Source organism: Mustela nivalis (assembly GCF_964662115.1).
Source record: "Mustela nivalis genome assembly, chromosome: 12".
Taxonomy (NCBI): domain Eukaryota; kingdom Metazoa; phylum Chordata; class Mammalia; order Carnivora; family Mustelidae; genus Mustela; species Mustela nivalis.
Window position 1 is genome coordinate 16,658,266 of NC_139031.1, and position 18,704 is coordinate 16,676,969.

Consider the following 18,704-nt stretch of genomic DNA (forward strand, 5'->3'; position numbering starts at 1 on the left):
ATGTAATGGGTATTTAATAAATACTTACTGAATAACCAAAGGAAGGGAAAGAACTTCATAAGGAATCTAAACTTCAGTGCTCCTATTATTATGACACGGTAGTGTTTTCAACCAGGAGGGAACAGAGAAAAAAAATTTGGAGGAAAGGAAATGATGGATTATATGCTGTCCTGAAAATCCTGTGTTAAACTAGAACTAGCACATCGATACTAGAATGTTCACCAGGCAGCTAATGGTCTGAATTTTATTGTGAAGAGAAAATTTTGCTCATGGCTCTCCTCAGAGGACTGAGTGTCCAATCATTTGCCATCATCAGCAACCTGACTGAGTAGCGGTTCCATGACCCAACCAACCCCCTCAGGATCACTTCAACTCAACTTCAGCAGCCTAGAAGACGCATTTCTAACACGGTTCCAAATTTCAAACTCCTTAAAATGATTACAGCTTACATGATAGAAATATTCAAAATGGTGGTCACATTAATGTTCTTTAATCTATTTACAGCTCTAAGAGGCAGTGAGCTGTTGATCTAACTTCAAATGAACATAAAGCCTTACCATTTTGGATTCGTAAGTATAAAGCGCTTTTAAAAGGGGAGGTTGTGGAGTTAGTAAGCTCTGCAAAGTATGGTCATCTTCTACCAAGCTGTCCACAAGCACCTTCAAATAGCCACTGTTAGAAAGATACAAAAGCCACTGCTGCTGCTTGTCTACGGAGACAATCCGATCAAGAAGAGCCAGCGCCAGCATCTGAGGGAAGAACAAATCACAGTCTGGAACACGGAGATGGCCACCAGAATCAACAACAGAAACTGCCTTCATGTGAAAATACTTAGCACTTTTCTTACAAGGGGAATGGTAGCTAACAATAATATTTTCTTATTTTGTGGTTTGTTTGTTTTTTTTTTTTGAGAAACTGAAAGCTATGCATACAGAATCTCAGTTTATTAATAAAAGGAGGAAAGGGACTTTCTAAAATAGCTTTTTTTTTTCCTAACTGTGAAGTTTTAATTGCTCATTACAGGAAACCTAGAAAATATAGAAAAGAATATAGAAATACATGGTCTGTTAATCCATTTTTGGTCTCTCTCTCCTCCCAGTCTTTTTTCTTTTCTTTTCCTTGTTTTTTGTGTGTGTTTTTTTTTCAAAGATTTTATTTATTTGAGATAGAGAGCGAGCGAGAAAGAGAACACGAGTAGGGACGGGGAGAGAGAGAAGCAGGCTCCCCGCTGAGCAAGTGTCCCAATGCAGGGCTCGATCCCAGGACCCTGGCATCATGACGCAAGTGGAAGGCAGACACCCACCCAACTGAGTCACCCAGGCACCCCAGTCTTTTTTCAATGCATAAGAACACTTAAACTTTTTCAACATAATTGAGAACTTACTATATAGTTTATATCTTATCCTATTTCTTAAAATCTCATTTCCCACAGTCTTCAAACACAGTTGACCCTTGAACAACACAGGGGTTAGGAGCACAGTGGAAAATCCACGTATAACTTAAGAATCCCCACTGCCTTACTTACTAACAGCCTACTGTTGACCAGAAGCCTTGCTGGTAATATAAACAGTAGATTAAAACAAAAAACAAAAAAGAGTAGATTAACATATGTTTTCTATGTTCTATGTACCATATACTGTATTATTCCAATAAAGTAAAGCTAGACAAGAGAAAATGTTATTAAGGAAATCATATGAAGGGGGAGCCTGGGTGGCTCAGTCAGTTAAGCATCTGCCTTCAGCTCAGGTCATGACCCCAGGGTCCTGGGATCAAGCCCAGCATTAGGATCCCTGCTCAGCAGGGAGTCTGCGTCTCCCTCTCTCTCTGCCTCTCCCTCCCTCTGCCTCCTTGTTCCTGCTCATGTGCTCTCTCTGTCTCTCACTCTCTCTGTTAAGATAAATAAATAAAATCTTTTTTTTTTAAATCTTAAGAAGAGAAAATACATTTACAGTGCTGTACTCTATTTGTCAAAACAAATCTGTGTGTAAGGATTACCAGGTGGCTCAGGTGGTTAAGCGACTGCCTTCAGCTCAGGTCATGATCCTGGAGTCCAGGATTGAGTCCCCTATCGGGCTCCCTGCTCAGTGGAGAGTCTGCTTCGCCCTCTGACCTCCCTCCCCTCTCTCATGCTCTCTGTCTCTCTCAAATAAATGAAATCTTTAAAACAAACAAACAAATCTGTATATAAGTGGACCCATGCAGTTCAAATCCATTGTTGTTCAAGGATCACTTGTATATGATTCAGAGGCTATGAAATTCTCCACTAGCAGGAAGTCATTTTCTCACTGCATTATCACTAGTATGACACAATATTTTAAAAGAAATATAAATGTGGGACGCCTGGGTGGCTCAGTTGGTTAAGCGGCTGCCTTCGGCTCAGGTCATGATCCCAGCGTCCTGGGATCGAGTCCCACATCGGGCTCCTTGCTCAGCGGGGAGCCTGCTTCTCCCTCTGCCTCTGCCTGCCATTCTGTCTGCCTGTGCTCGCTCTCTCCCCTTCTCTCTCTCTGATAAATAAATAAAATCTTTAAAAAAAAAAAAAAAGAAAGAAATATAAATGTAAGAAAGACATATTCAGTACAAAAGCTGTGCCTCCAGCATTCTCTTAACCAAAATCTTCCTTAAGCAGCATTTCTAACAGTGTAGGGCCAATCTCACAATCAGCAAAAAGATTATTCTGAGGGAAAATTCTAAAAAAAACTGAGATTCTGAACAGAATTAAAACATACGAATAAACAACAGAAATTCCAAATCATAGCAAGTAAGAAAATTCACTAAAATATATTATAGAAAACAATTCTCAATATGCAACACGCATTTGAAAAGTTGATTCAGTTTATACCTTAGTAAGTCAAAACACTTATTCAATCATTCTGCTAAATAGAGAGTTACTATACCCTTCCAATCTCATGACCATCACAGGCATCTCGACAGACCACTTCCATGAGCGCAGCACCGTAGCTCTCAATGATGGCTATGTTTTCTCGCTGTAATTTACTAAATACATCTTCAGGGGCTGTCAGCCTTTCCCACATGGTTTTCTTGGCTAATAAAAGAAAACATTGAAAATACTCCAATAAAAAACAGTTTGGTAACTGAGTACACCTCATACAGACGAGAAAAAAACCCCTTCATTATCGCATGTACCCACAGGCCCACCAACCAAAGGGTCCACGCAGGCGAATGTCAAGGACCCAACGCACACATTCCATGTATGTACACTAAGATAACAATGGTATTAGGAGAAGGATAGACTAGTTATTCTTAAAGAAATCAAGATGAATTATAAGAGTACAAGAGAACCAATACCCTGTGTTTATTCTGCTAACCAACCTATTTTCATCCTTTATTGAGATCTATGAGAAATGTGGCTAAAAAAATCAGGTACAACGTAGACCAGTATCTGCTTCCCAAAAAATTAAGATAATTTTATTCTTTTATATTGTGTAATTGAAGTACTTATTAAAAGAAAGAGTATACCCTGTATCTTAAAGATATGATCATACATCACATATCTTAAACATGAGATTCACGTAACCTTCCAGAAAAGTTTCAAAAGTATATTACATAAAGCCATGACCTGTATTTGAAACCAATCTTGTGATTTTTTTCCACCTACTACACAGCAGCTGTTTTAAAATTAAAGAAAAGTTCTCGAGATTAACTGATCAGAATGGAGAGTAAAAATGAAGCAGGATTAATCATGAAAAATAAAAAAGTTAACCCACATTGGGCCTATATTCCATTATAAAGTTTGCAGCAGGCAAACTTTCAGTTTTAATATTTTTTCCCTAAAATATTTTTAGCACTACTATGAATTTTATTTGTTATAGTTATTTTTAATTTCAAATAGTGTCAAAGGAGGGTATGTTTTGACGTTTCTCAATGTCACTCCCTTCAGTCATATGGTCCCACCTACCTCTCAGCCTCACTTTCCACTCTTTGCCTCTCCCACTAGCTGCCACCACACGAGCCTTTATGTTTTCGAAATTTACCACTTTGGCCTCAGGATCTCGTGCAGATCTCAGGATCTCCCTCCACTACTACACACAGACACATCACAGTTCTATTGTGTTTTCTGTCTAGTACTCACTTACCAGGACCTCGGGTGATATTCCAGTGGGATTCTGTGTTGTCTACCACTAGTCTCCCAGTATTTAGCCCAGTGGCTAGCACGGTAGCACCAATATTTCTGATGGACTAACAGCGTAAAGAAAGTTCAGAACCTTGCCCCAGGGATGCCACCAGCTGCCCTAAGGACGGGTGCGGAAAAAACCCAGTCTGAGGAGCTATGGTACCTTTTCTATTTCCCACAAACTTCTGTTTGAATAGAGGTTTTGAGTAAAAGTCTGAAAGCCACCACTTTCAAGTTTGTTTTAGCTACAAACTGCATATTTCAAACATGGCTGAAATGAGGGTAGAGGGCTTGCTGAAACATGACTCTGGAGACTCTTCCTTCCACATAACCTGAGACCCCTGTAAGAACCCCGAGGGCCTCACGGTGAAAACTGAAAGCAGTGCTTTACAGCCGACTAGGTATCAAAGAAATAACTTGATTTTCGTTTTCAAACTTGAATAAGGTCTCCAAGTTCTACATACTATTAACACCACCACCTAGAAATAAGATTAAAACTTTCTTTCAAATCTTCATTTTTTGAGAAATTCGTTCATTAGAAACTATCAAGTTAGTTTCTTATACACCAAACTGTCCCTTCTTCCAACATACCTTATAAATTACTGCCATACAAACTTTCCTAAATACCAACTTCGTATAACTTTTCTAAATAATTTAAAATGCCTGGGGCACCTGGGTGGCTCAGTCAGTTAAGCAGGAGCCTTTGGCTCAGGTCATGATCTCAGGGTCCCAGGACTGAGTCCCCATCAGGCTCCCTGCTCAGTGGGAAGTCTGCTTCTCCCTCTGCCTCTGCCGCTGTTCATTGTCTCTCTCTCAAATAAATAAATAAAATATTTAAAAAAAAAAACAAAAAACCACTGTATAGTTTTGGGGCACCTGGGTGGCTCAGCTGCTAAGTGTCTACCTTCAGCTCAGTCATGATCCCAGGGATCAAGCCCCACATGGAACTCCCTGCTCAGCAGGGAGTCTGCTTCTCCCTCACTCACTCCCCCTGCTTGTGTTCCCTCTCTGGCCATCTCTCTCTCTGTCAAATAAATAAATAAAATCTTATAAATAAATAAATAAATAATGAAATAGCTATCAATGCTTAATCCAACCACCTCTAACACTGCAATTTCATTTTCAAGGTCATTAATAATATGGTCCTACCCTCTCTACTTGACTTTATTTGCCATCAACCTTCTCCCCTACTTATAGGCCACTCTCCTTAGTCTTTACTCCCTCCTAGTCTGGGCCTTGCCTGAAAAGCCCTCCACCAATTATTCCTGTGTAAATACATCTTTACCTGAAAAGAACAGTGAAAGTCTTGATCTTTTTTTTTTTTATCTCTTACCTCTTATAAATTCATACTTGGGGTTTGAAAACTAAGGGCTGCGGGCAAAATCTGACCTGTTTTTAAAAAGCTTAATGAAAATGCAACAAACTCACGGTCCTTCATTTGCAGTTTCTGGCTGCTATCACATTATAATGGCAGGGTTGAGTAGCTGCAACACACAGCATATGGCTTGCAAGCCTAAAACACTTACTATATGGCCCTTTACAGAAAAAGTTTGCTGGCATCTGGACCATATCATCCAATTTAACACTTCCTCTTTTATAAGTACATATATTGTCATTTCTACTAGAATATAATCCTTATGAAAACAAGAACCCAATTAGTATTTTCTGCTTCTTAGATTAAAAATAACCAACCCCACCAAACGATTTCTGATTTTTATTTGTATTACGAAAAACTGGAAATGATCCTAATGTCCAAAAATGGGTAAGCTAAATAAATTACAGTATTTTCTAAGTGATAAAATGTACAGAGCTATTAAAAACATTACTTAAGAAAAAAGTTCATAAAATATTGAGTGGAGAGAAAAGGGAAATTATAAATAAGTACAAAATGATGGCTGACTCTAACCAAAATCTTGTGGTAGTTCTTAGCAGGGTAAAATGTGTGACCTCTTCTTCCTCTTATTTATTAGTATGTTCTAAACTTCCTACATTCAGTATGTATTTTGAAATAAAAACTAAAAGCTAAAAATGGTTTCTAAATGCCTGATTATTAACTTTTAGTCAGGTTCTCAGGTTTGATTTTTTTGGTTTATTTTTGAGAGACAGAGAGAGAATGCATGCCCATGTGTGTGAATTATGGGGGCAGAAGAAAAGGGAGAGAATCTTAAGAAGGCTCCATGCCCAGCTTAGAGCACAAAACAGGGCTCCATCTCACAACCCTGAGATCATGACCTGAGTCAAAATCAAGAGTCAGTCACTTAACAAACTGAGCCACCCAGGCAGCCCAGGTTCTAAAAGAACAAATGAGAAATGGACATCTAAATTCACATCAAGCAAAGAGCCTACACGTAACTACAATACATACACATATAGCTACAGCTAGTGTTTTTACGTCTCTTATTGGAATCAGACTCAAAAGAACAGAGTCAATAGCAGGCACGACTCTCTATGAAATCCTTTTAGTCCCACTACTTTATGAATTATATATGTATTTATACTATAATACCAGATCCCACTAATGCCTAGATCATAAAAACTGAGAATCTCACCAAAGGAGTCTAAAAAATTTAATAATGGCAATAGATTGTCTTTTCTAAACCCTTTTTTACAAAAGATGAATTGATATTATGGTTTCACAAAGAATAATATTCTTGCTCAAAAGTTACAAAAGCCCCCAAAGAATTATGAGAACAGAAAATTCCTTATTCTTATGAAAATTTCTAATGGTTACTTATAAATAAAGTATAAAACTGAGTATCATTAACTTGTCAAAATTAAGAGAAAAGAAAAGCCAATTTAAAACTATGAGAACATGGGGTGCCTGGGGGGCTCAGTCAGTTGAGTGTCCAATTCTTGATTTCGGCTCAGGTCATGATTTCATTGCTTATGAGACCAAGCCTTGTGTTGGGCTCTGCATTCAGTGGGGAGTCTGCTTGAAGATTCTCTCTCTCTGCCACCCCCCCCCACACACATAGCATGCACGCACGTGCTCTTTCTCAAATAAATAAATCTTTAAAAAATAAAGAACACATGAGAAAAGCTTATAATAAAGTGTTTAAGATTGTAACAATTTAAACACTTTCAAAATTAAGTAACTGAACCAACATCTTCCATATAGCTGTACCAATCAGCTTATCAAGTTGAATGATAAGCTCCTAGAAAATGAAAAGTTATTAACTTGTTTTAAAAGCAATATAATCCATTTTACTGAGATTACAATAGAACATTCAAACAGGGCTAATCTCATGGAGATAAAACTAAGGCAGATATACTACACTCTCTACTCTGAAGTGTTAGCATAATTTTATAAATAAACTTCTACTGAAAACATTAACCTGATAAAAAAAAAAGTGCTAAAAATGTGTTATCTTTGTAATTATCAATCTGTATTTAAATGGAAAGTGTTTTTATAATACAAGAGTTTAGGAAACAAACCAAAAAAGAAATTAGGAATATAACAATGGAGCCTCATATTAAACATTTAGGCTCTGGTCAAATTATCCATATTTTCTCCTAGTGGTCACTGGTAAAAAAAGAACATAAAAGGTGAAAAGAATACAAAGAGAGATAGTCACGATGTCAACTCTTATCAACTAACCCCTAGGGATTACACATGCAAAAGCAATGTCATATTTTCACTACCATGTTCTTAACTGGAAAAACATCTAAGAATCTTCCATATAAGAAGACATGTAAGAATTCACTCAGAGAACGTATGGTTTTGTTCCTCCCCAGATCTGCACTGACAGCTCGAGGTGATGAAATCTACCTATAGGGATTTTCAGAAAGCTAACTATACACTTAAGAGCCATCTGAATTCCCTTTTCCCTAAACTATATGTTCCTATCCCTTGTCCATTTTTTCTACTGGGTTATTGATTTATAGGTGCTCTTTACACACTAGAAATTAGTCACTTAAAACATAAGCTACAGGGGCACCTGGGTGGCTCAGTGGGTTAAAGCCTCTGCCTTCAGCTCAGGTCATGAACCCAGGGTCCTGGAATCGAGTCCCACATCAGGCTCTCTGCTCAGCGGGGAGCCTGCTTCCTCCTCTGTCTCTGCCTGCCTGCCTTTCTGCCTACTTGTGATCTCTGTCAAATAAATAAAATCTTTAAAAAAAAAAAAAAAAGTGAGCTACAAATACATTGCTGGCAGATATTATCTATCAAATTAAAAGGAAAAAATTACAAATTGCAAAAAGACAACAACAACAAAAAAGATGAAGATGTGAGATGCTCTGGTCGGGAGAAGGAACATTCTATTACAGATTGAGAAAGCCGAATTCTAATCTCAGATCTATTACAGACAAGCAAGTCATTTAGTCTATGTAAATAAGATTCCTTTTACACAAAACAGGGAAAATAACTGCCCAGTATCTTGTATATATAGCTATGTTAAAAATAAAGTAAGGGCACCTGAGTGCTCATTCAGTTAACTGTCCAACCCTCCGGTTTCAACTCAGGTCACGATCGCCATGCTGGGCTAGGTGCTCAGTGTAGAGTGTGCTAGAGATTCTCTCTCTCCCTCTCCCTGCACCCCTTCTTCCGCTTGCAGGTGTGCTATCTCTCTCTAAAATAAATAAACTCTTTAAACAATCAATCAATAAATAAGTAAAGTGAAAATGGTATGGAAAAATAAGTATACAGACATTAAAACATCAGTTTCTGGAAGGTGCCTGGGTGGCTCAGTTGGTTAAGCATCTGCCTTTGACTCAGGTCGTGATCCCAGGATCCTGGGATCGAGCCCCACATTGGGCCCCCTACTCAACAGGGAGCCTGCTTTTCCCTCTCCCTCTGCTGCTCCCCCTGCTTATGTTCTCTCTCTCTCTCTCTCTCACAAATAAATAAAATCTTTTTTTTTAAATCAGTTTTTGTTTTAAAACAAAATAGAAAATAGATAGTGTCAAAATATACGTATACACACATGTCCTCAATAAATATTTATTGAATTTAATTCTTCTTTTTCTTTTTTTAGTAGGCTCCATGCTCAGGATGGAGCCCAATGGTGGGGCTTAAAATGAAGACCCTGAGATCAAGACCTCAGCTAAATCAAGAGTTGGATGCTCAACCGACTGAGCTAATCAGGCACCCCTGAATTTAATATACCTAATTTGAACCTTTAAAACTCTAGTATCTACGGAATAAAATATTCTGCTATTTAAAACAAGTCAAAATAGGGCTGCCTCAGTGGCTCAGTCATTAAGCATCTGCCTTCAGCTCATGATCCCAGGGTCATGATCCCAGGGTCCTAGGATAAAGCCCCACATTGGACTCCCTATTCACCGGCAAGCCTGCTTCTCCTCTCCCACTCGCTCTGCTTATATTCCCTCTCTCACTTTCTCTCTCTCTCTCTGACAAATAAATAAATAAAATATCAAAAAAGAAATAAAAATAAAATAAGTCAAAATTAGCAGCAATTAAGTGGTTAAAAAAAAAACTAAGGGATGAAATTAAAAACAGATCATTTGAAAATTAAAAACAAAGGAGAATTTTCTTTTGTGGCCACACTACTTTTAACATCTTGATAATCATGCCTTTTATAAAAAAGCAAGTTGGCGTGCCACCTAGTGGTTATGTGGGGATTTCGCCATAGTTCTACTAAATAGAATATTAAAAAATTTTAGACAAGAGAAACATGGGGGTGACGTGCTGGGGGAGAGGAGTAGGGAGTGGAAGCTCCATCATTACTGTCTCTCTTTATAAAAGTTCCTATTTGCTTAAAAAACTTCTCTGAACTATTATTTAATGACTTTAAAAATATTTTTGTGCATTTTTTAAGTGAGTAAGGCATTTCCATAAACACATCATTTGGTTATTATCTATCTTTCTAAGAAAGATATGTAAAAATATATAGCCAGTAAAGAGTAATATGAGATAATCTGGGTCTTACACACAAAGTGGCTTTTAAAAATCTGTGTACAAAATAGCAAATACTTATAACCGTTCTTAGCAGGGTACCAGGAGTCCATTATCAAAAGGTGCTTATGGCAAGTTCTTAAATAGCAGGATAACCCTGATATAGAGTATTATATACTCATCTGCTGAATTGTTAAAAACATTTTTCATATTCGGAGATCGAAGAGTCCACGTTATTACTCTTAATTAAAAACGCTAATATTTTAGAAAGTGAAATTTATCAATATTTGAAACAGGCATTACATTTGACCAAGAAATGCTACTTCTTGGTCACATTAGTACAAAGACACATGTGCACTCCATGTGTCACATGGTCACATTAATACAAAGACACATGTGCACTACTGATGAGACTTCATATAGGAAAAGGCCATTTAGTAGAATCTACTAAAATAAATATGTGCACACTCTTTCACATGGAAATTTTACCATGAAGGATTCTTCGAGAAAAATACACAGGCATATAAAAGAATATCTGATGTAGCACTTTTGTGACAGTAAAAAATCAGAAACAACAGAAGTGCCATAATCCAAGTAGGGAAATAAATGTTTCCATATTACAGAACAACATAGTCATTTGAAAAGGCTTCAACTACAGGCGCCTGGGTAGCTCAGTCAGTTAAGCAGCTGCCTTCAGCTCAGGTCATGATCCCGGGGTCCTGTCAGGCTCCCTGCTCAGCGGGGAGTCTGCTTCTCCCTCTGCCTGCCACTCCCTCTGCTTGTGCACTTGTGCGCTCTGTCAAATAAATAATCTTTAAAAAAAAAAAAGAAAAGATTCAACTAGATGTGCACTGTGATGTACTGCAAAAGGAAGAAAGACATGGATACACTAAGTATCACGTATTGTTCAGTGGGACCAGAGACAATAGAGGGAGTTAAAAATATATATAAGCTAAAGTGGTATCTGAGAGTTTGTTTGTTTGTTTTTTATAAAGATTTCTTTTTTAATTTATTTGACAGAGATCACAAGGAGGCAGAGAGAGAGAGAGAGAAAAAGAGAGAGAGGAGGAAGCAGGCTCCCCGCTGAGCAGAGAGCACGATGCAGGGCTTGATCCCAGGACCCCGGGATCACGACCTGAGCCGAAAGCAGAGGCTTTAACCCACTGAGCCACCCAGGCTATTATGAGAAGATAGTACTCATATACTATCTTCTTAATTTTAGAAAATTAAACATTCTTCCTTGACTTTAGAGCAGACCTTTAATGATTCCATAAAGACTCATTTATTAAGATTTGCTTCGCCAAGGGATGGAAAAGGGATTTTTTTTTTTAATTTAAGGTAACCAATCACTAAAACAGAAAAGATGAGAAATCTATCCAGTTCTACCTGCTTCTAATGTGTCTGGTTCATCTGGTCTTTGGGCGATCTGCAAGTAATACAACAGAGAGCCATAGAGGTGTGTCCTCACTCGCTGGAATCCGCCACCTAAGGAGATATATAGTAAAAACCTTTCTTCAGATTAAAGTTAAAACAAACATAAAAATATAATTTATAAGAACGTTAGACGAAAAAAACCTGTCTTCAAAATGAAGTCCAAGAGCTTCTTCAATATGATGTGAAGCGAAGAATCTCCAATAGAAGCAAAACCCACCACTGGGTTCTCTGCTGGAGGAGGGGAGGTGAAAGAACTATCAAGCATAAAAGCACAATGAGTCTCTCCAGATCCCAAGACTAATGGTTGTTTCTGTTCCGTGCGAACGGCTTGGCTTAGGTGAGCAGTCAGGGTGAACACAGCACCTGCCACCACGGGCATTAACTCCTGGGCTGCTTCGTCATCCAGTATCTTAAAGCAGAAAGACAAATCAGAGTGAGGACTCTGCTTTTAGCTACAGTCATTAGCAGGCTTTACATGCATTTAGCTTTTCAACTACCATAAGAATGTAAGAATGGAATGGCACTGTTCAAAGAAAACAAAAACTAAAATATAGAAAGAAATTGAAACACGAAGCTGGTAAACACGTGTTCCTAACCAAAAGGGATTCCTATCAACATTCCTTAGGTTTTTTAATGTACATTCACGTAAATGGCCTCATAACCAGTGACCCATCCAGAATGTCCGGGGTGGGATCTATTCCTGTGTATCTTTAAAAAGCTCCCTAGATAATTCTGATACACACTTGGGCTGAGAGCCACTACTGTACAGAAGCCTTTCTCAAGGGAAGTCTTAACAATGGCAGTGTGCGACTCTATTTATTCCTAATAGAAAAGGGGGCAGAAAAGGATGGTGGCAAACTGTGTTTAGATGGTGTACAAATATTTGTTCAGCAATATAGGAAGTAATTATGAAGTAAGAAAGTTTAGGAAGCAATTTAGGAAATACGTTACCTTGTCATGCACGTCTTGTAAAATATCACGAATAATCAGTTGTCGATCCTCTGCCTGAATGAGGTCCTGGGGACAAGCTGTCAGTATAATTTCTACCAGCTGCCTCCATGACTCTAACACATGCCGTTTTGCATGAAGACACTGCAGCAATTTGTTTCTTCCTACCACATACTGAAGTATAGTGCTGATTTCCTAAAGCCACAGAAATTGAATCACAAGGTTACTGCATGGGCAAATGATACTTTTACCAACCAGAGTCCTTTTTTCTTTTCTTTTTTTTTTTTTCTTATTGGGGCACCTGGGTGGCTCAGTTGGTTAAATGTCTAATTTCAGCTCAGGTCATGATCTTGGGGTCCTGGGATCAGGCCCCACATCAAAGTCCTCACGCGGAGGGGAGTCTGCTTCTCCTTCTTCCTCTCCCTCTGCCTCGCCCCCCACTCATGCTTGAGGGTGTTTCTCAAATAAATAAAGTCTTTTAAAAAAATAAAATTTATTTATCTTTTTAAAATTATTTTATTTGGGACGCCTGGGTGGCTCAGTTGGTTGGAGGACTGCCTTCGGCTCAGGTCATGATCCCAGAGTCCCGGGATCGAGTCCCACATCGGGCTCCCAGCTCCATGGGGAGTCTGCTTCTCCCTCTGACCTTCTCCTCGCTCATGCTCTCTCTCACTGTCTCTCTCTCAAATAAATAAAATCTTTGAAAAAAATAAATAAATAAATAAATAAAATAAAATTATTTTATTTTAAATATTTTTGTAATTTAAATTCAATTAATTCACATACAGTGTATTACTGGTTTCATAGGTACAGGTCTGTGATTCATCAGCCTTATGTGATATCCAGGGCTCATTACAACCCATATCCTCCTTAATGTCCATCACGCATTTACCCCATCCTTCCTCCCCTCTACCCTCCAGCAACCCTCAATTCATTTATCTTTTTTAGTAATCTCTATACCCAACGTGGGGCCCAAACTTCATGACCCTGAGACCAAGTTGCACACTCCTCCAGCTAAGCTTGGCTGAGTCTCAGTGGAGTCCTATTTTTAACTCTGTCTGTTCCTCTGAATACACTTACAGTATACTTGGGAAACCTTCCACGTACACGTCAAAAAGCTGAGGCAGTATGGGTAGAAATGAGCTTTTTAACTCCATCTTCTCTTTGTATTATCTACTTACACTTACTGTGGAGCACCAGAGTTGCCTATAACTCACGGTCAAGGGCATGTTTCCCTGACACATATTTTATTTCTTTGCCTCTTTCTTTGGCCTAACCAGCAGTGTGTCCATATACATGATTCTTCCCACCTGACCTCTTACCCATTCCTCCCCACCTGTGATGACAAATGACTTTCTCTTCCCTAAATGACAGAGAGCAAGGGAAGTGTAATACGCAATATGGACAGGCTGCAAATCCTTAACTAGTATAGCAGAAAAAGATGTTATTCCCTCTGGCATCCAGATGTTAACTTCGGTTTAGAGTATCAAAGTTTTAAAATCAAAATGAAAGATTCCATGAATATTTAATTTTAAATAGTTTACTTATTAATCAACTACAAGTCAATTTACTGTTTTGTTTTCAAACTGGCAATTAAGTCATTAAAAAAGGTTAAAACTAACAAATACTCAACAAGGCTTACCTCCATTAGCAGAGGTCGCTGGCCTATGGCTGCCATACCCTGAAGGGCATTTACTTCCGCTACCAGAACCCTATGGAGAAGCTATAGAATTGAGAAAAGAGAAAAATCAGACCACTGCAGACACTGACAGAACAATACCTTTAGCAATTACTATAAACAGCCCTAGAGGGAAAAGTTTTGGATACCATCTTCAAGTGGCACTGTCTAGTTTCTAGTTACAAACTTTAGATATCCCTTACATTACTAAGTGCTACCAAAGAGCCTCTGTAGCAGATCAGTTCATGCAAATGCCCTTGGATATCTTCTTCCTACTAGTGAGGCCATTACCATTCACCTGGTAGAGAATTAAATAGCTAAAACCATTCCACAGCTGGGCAGCGTGACTGCTCTCAGGAAGGTGATGGGAAACCTTTTGAAGAGGTCAAGTTAGGGGGCGCCTGGGTGGCTCAGTGGGTTAAGCCCCTGCCCTCAGCTCAGATCGTGATCTCAGGGTCCTGGGATCAAGCCCCGCATTGGACTCTCTGCTCAGCGGGGAGCCTGCTTCTCCCCTCCCTCTCCCTCTGCCTGCATCTCTGCCTACTTGTGATCTCTCTCTGTCAAATAAATAAAATCTTAAAAAAAAAAAAAAAGAGGTAAAGTTAGTGTGGCTTATTCAGTTTCATTTCTCAGCTATTTGAAAAATGAAAACCACAGCCCAATGAACCAAAATCCTTATCAGAAAACAACTGTATAGCTCTATTTTTCTCCGATGACTCAAAGTCAGAAGCACTTGATACTGCACACACTTCAGACTAATCCTCACCTTGACATTGCAGACTGTCTGTCCCCGTAAATTCTTGTGTTCACAGTTAGCAATAACTTGTTCGATCTGGGCCCGATCAAAGAAATCTAACTGCAAAGGTTCAGGGATCTCCTGACTGAAGTCAATCGAGTCAAGAATACTTAAAATTTTTCGACGTACTAGAAAAAAAATAAAAGTAGTTCAGTTTTACTTGGGACCATCAGGAGAAGAACAAACCATTGTACTCAGCTCACGCACAAAGGCTGTGCTATGTTCAAGCAAGTCCAGCAACAGAAGACAGGGTTGAAATCTAAATTTGACTTTATTTCTAATATACCCATTTACAAGAACATTTTTCCATTCATTCATCCTAGTTTTAAAAAAAATATTTCTGAATGGCAAATAATCCTTTCCACTTTTCTGTGGCAAATAATCCACTCTTCTATACCAGTTCAGAATTTGCAGATACAGGAGTAATAATTACCTTCTAAATTTTTAAGCAATTTAATATATACCTATAAAGTCGTTACAGATTCAAAGGGCTTTACCTTTTGTAGCAGTGTCAAAGTGAAGGAACCCAGAGACAGACCTATTTTCATCTTCTATTCCTCCTTCACCATCTGTTAGAGCATCAATAATAGCAGATTAGGAAAAGAACAACACACTTGTAACATTTATTTGGAAATAACAAACAAAGTATTTCTTTTCTAGGTCACTGCTGCTAGGTCAAAGAGTCCTCTGCAAAAGGATAATTGAAATGCAGAGATGATGAGAACTTACCAACAACATTCATCTAATTCTTTCCGTTCCTAGGAGATCCACTTCACAATTGTAAAGAGGATAATCAGAACTCCCAAAGAGGCAGGACCCAATCATGCCAGGGAGATGATTAGAAAAGCTTATGCTTAATTTGCATGCATAAGACACATTAAAATATCATGGGTCATGCTGGCTCAGTGTGACACACTCCACTGAATATTTGTGAATATGCATATAGCAGAAAATGGATGCTTCAAACAATAATAAAATGACAATTATGGGATGACTTAAAAATTCTGTGTTTTAAGGAAGAAAATTCTAAAGACAGAAGAACTTATTTGGTCTACAATTACATGCTAAGCACAAGACTGTTGTGCTCACATTCACACAGACCAGTCAGCAGCACAATAAAACAAATGCCAACGCATACACACTGACCTGAGTACGGTTTCACGGGCATGTCATCCAGTAAGAGGTGCAGGAGCCTCTGGGTATGTGACCGTTGACGATTCAGAGAAGTTACCCTTAGTTCTATGGAGGCAGTTTTCATTAGCCATGACATCTGGTTCAGCATAGACATTTCATACTCTGCAAGTTACATAGAGATTTGGTTTCAGAGTAGTAACACAGGATCGTAACAGACCTAAATTCTGTAACTCATCAGGTATGTTTCGACGTAACACAGTCAGTAACTTCTGAAACCTGCCATCATAATAATTTATCACTCTAAGGAAATTAAAAAAGCAAAAACAGATGGCTAAGAGAGAAAAAATAAACAAGTATATGTCTATAAAAGATAAGCCAAAGCAAATGAAGAATACAAGATAATCAAGCTTCCATTACCAGAACTTTACAGAGATCTACAGAATTATAAGTCCATCCTATTTGGACATTAATATGGAACTTCATACTTGAAAAAAATTAATTCTCAAATATATAACTTATAAAAAAAAAGCCCTAACATACAGTTTGACTTTTATTTTCTAAAACAAATATATAACTCATAATTTTATATCTCTTGATATAATCAAGGCCACCTGATTTAACACAGAATTAGCATTCATCTTTACACCATAGCAGTGACTCAAGAGCTACAGCCATGGCCCTGAGCCATCCTATGGCTGTGGGCCTCAATAGGGGCCACAGGGTGACCAAGAACATGAGAAAGCTGAGGCCCAGCCATGACAGGCACCTCATCAAGAACACCAAGTTCATGTAGACACTATCCAAGATATGCTGTGGAGCCACTCAAGGTCTCCAAGAGCAAGGGGCTCTCAAGTTCATCAAGAAAAGGGGGGGGGGCCTTTTTCTTGACACCAAGAAGATGAGACAAATTTCGCAATGTCCTGCCAGCCACGAGGAAAGCTGCTATCAAGAAGGACTGAGCCCCTCCCTACTCTGGGCATACTAAAACCTTTCCAGAAACAAGAACAAAAATGAAACTATATAATTAGGATTGGGAATCACTTAAAGCTTTTGAATCCAATATTCTTAATATGCCTGATCTAAAGTCTTAATTTCTAAAAGTATAAATATAAAATACACCAGGGGCACCTGGGTGACTCAGTGGGTTAAGCCTCTGCCTTCAGCTCAGGTCATGATCTAAGGTCCTGGGATCGAGCCTCGCATTGGGCTCTCTGCTCGGCATGGAGCCTGCTTCCCCCTCTCTCTGCCTGCCTCTCTGCCTACTTGTGATCTCTCTCTCTCTCCCTCAAATAAATAAATAAAATCTTTAAAATACACCAAATACTACTACTGCCACCAGCTCTACTGCCAACAGGCAAAACTAGATTCACTTTTAAAAAGACAGATACAGTAATAGATAAGACATGAACTTTTCTTCCTAATTAGATAGAAAAGAGGGCTTCTTAAAAAGCTTGTTATATAAACAAAATCTTAGGACTAAAAATAAGACATGCTTAATAGGAAAATGAAGTGAAAAATATTTTGCTATTAGGTAATTCCCCAGGGCCTCTCGAACCATCACTCTAAAAAGTAGATTAGTAGCTAATAATTCCTAGTAATAAGAATTTATTATGCAATCTGTGAGCTTGTATTTCCCAAAACATAAAGATGATGCTAAATAATCTTAAAAAAAAACTCCACAGATTACACTATCTAGATATAATATGAATTAAGAAAATTGTTACAAAATGATCAAAAAGAAAATTATATAAAGTAGAATCCTATAAAACACAGGTAGCCTGGGATTGTGTTGGCCCCATCAATAAACTCCCCTATGGTTTTCCACCGTACTGAGCTTTCCATTTCTCATGTCAAGACCTGGATTGGTTTCAATATATACACAAGAAACAAAAGTAAAACAATAGATTGTAATTAAACACCTTCACTCAGAAAAATCTGAATTTCCAGAATCTTCTTATATAAGTACTTTCTTATCTCTTCAACAAAAAAAATTTTTATTTGGTAGAACAAGGATAAACTCTATCCCTGGCAAGCTATTTTTAAATAATTTTATGCCAGCAGCTAGAACATGAGGCTTCTTGAGAACAATTACAGAAGCAATCCAAAGTAACAAAGAAGCAAAGTAACAAAATGAAAGCAGAATTCCACAAATACTGTAACAGCTACCCCCCACCACCAACACTGTACAAACAAAACCAGGCAACACGGGCTTGACAAATTAGATATTAATGGTATGGGAAAATAATGTCCTACCTTTGTTAGAGAAAGGTAAATGTTGCAACTGAGAAAATAAAAAGTCCTGGCTGGTTCTCAAGTACCTCATGGTGGGACCGGAAGTGTCCGAGCAGGCGCACAACTGATAGATCACCTGAAGGGTTAGAGATGCGCAAAGCCCCAGGTCATTTTCTGTGTGTTCAATATTTTAAGGTAAAAGGTGAACCAGAAACTAACACCCATCGGTAACTCAAGCAAAATAGATAAATACACATAAAACACATGCTCAGGTACAAGCAGTTGTAGGGAAGCCGACGCAAGACAACGTCCTGGAATATAACTGAGAGTGCTGATGACATCACTACAGAGCTAATCTTGGAGTCAGCCTAAGTATGTTTGTTAATACACACAGTTAAGTTTAGTATTTTAGTTATTATTTTTAAAAGATTTTTATTTTTTATTTGAAAGAGAGAGAGAGATCACAAGTAGGCAGAGCAGCAGGCAGAGAGAG

General features: G+C 38.3%; 1 protein-coding gene across 1 annotated transcript in view; it reads right to left on the reverse strand.

Annotated features, from left to right (window-relative positions):
• NUP205 (nucleoporin 205) overlaps positions 1-18,704 on the reverse strand; it is an 83,420-nt gene that overhangs the window by 19,743 nt on the left and 44,973 nt on the right. Inside the window, exons 23-32 of the mRNA XM_082693262.1 lie at positions 18,233-18,347; positions 15,992-16,141; positions 15,343-15,414; positions 14,816-14,973; positions 14,014-14,094; positions 12,375-12,566; positions 11,565-11,832; positions 11,376-11,474; positions 2,898-3,046; positions 558-749 (exon numbers count right to left, since the gene is read on the reverse strand). Of these exons, the coding sequence (XP_082549388.1) occupies positions 558-749; positions 2,898-3,046; positions 11,376-11,474; positions 11,565-11,832; positions 12,375-12,566; positions 14,014-14,094; positions 14,816-14,973; positions 15,343-15,414; positions 15,992-16,141; positions 18,233-18,347 (1,476 nt within the window). The remainder of the gene's footprint in view (positions 1-557; positions 750-2,897; positions 3,047-11,375; positions 11,475-11,564; positions 11,833-12,374; positions 12,567-14,013; positions 14,095-14,815; positions 14,974-15,342; positions 15,415-15,991; positions 16,142-18,232; positions 18,348-18,704) is intronic.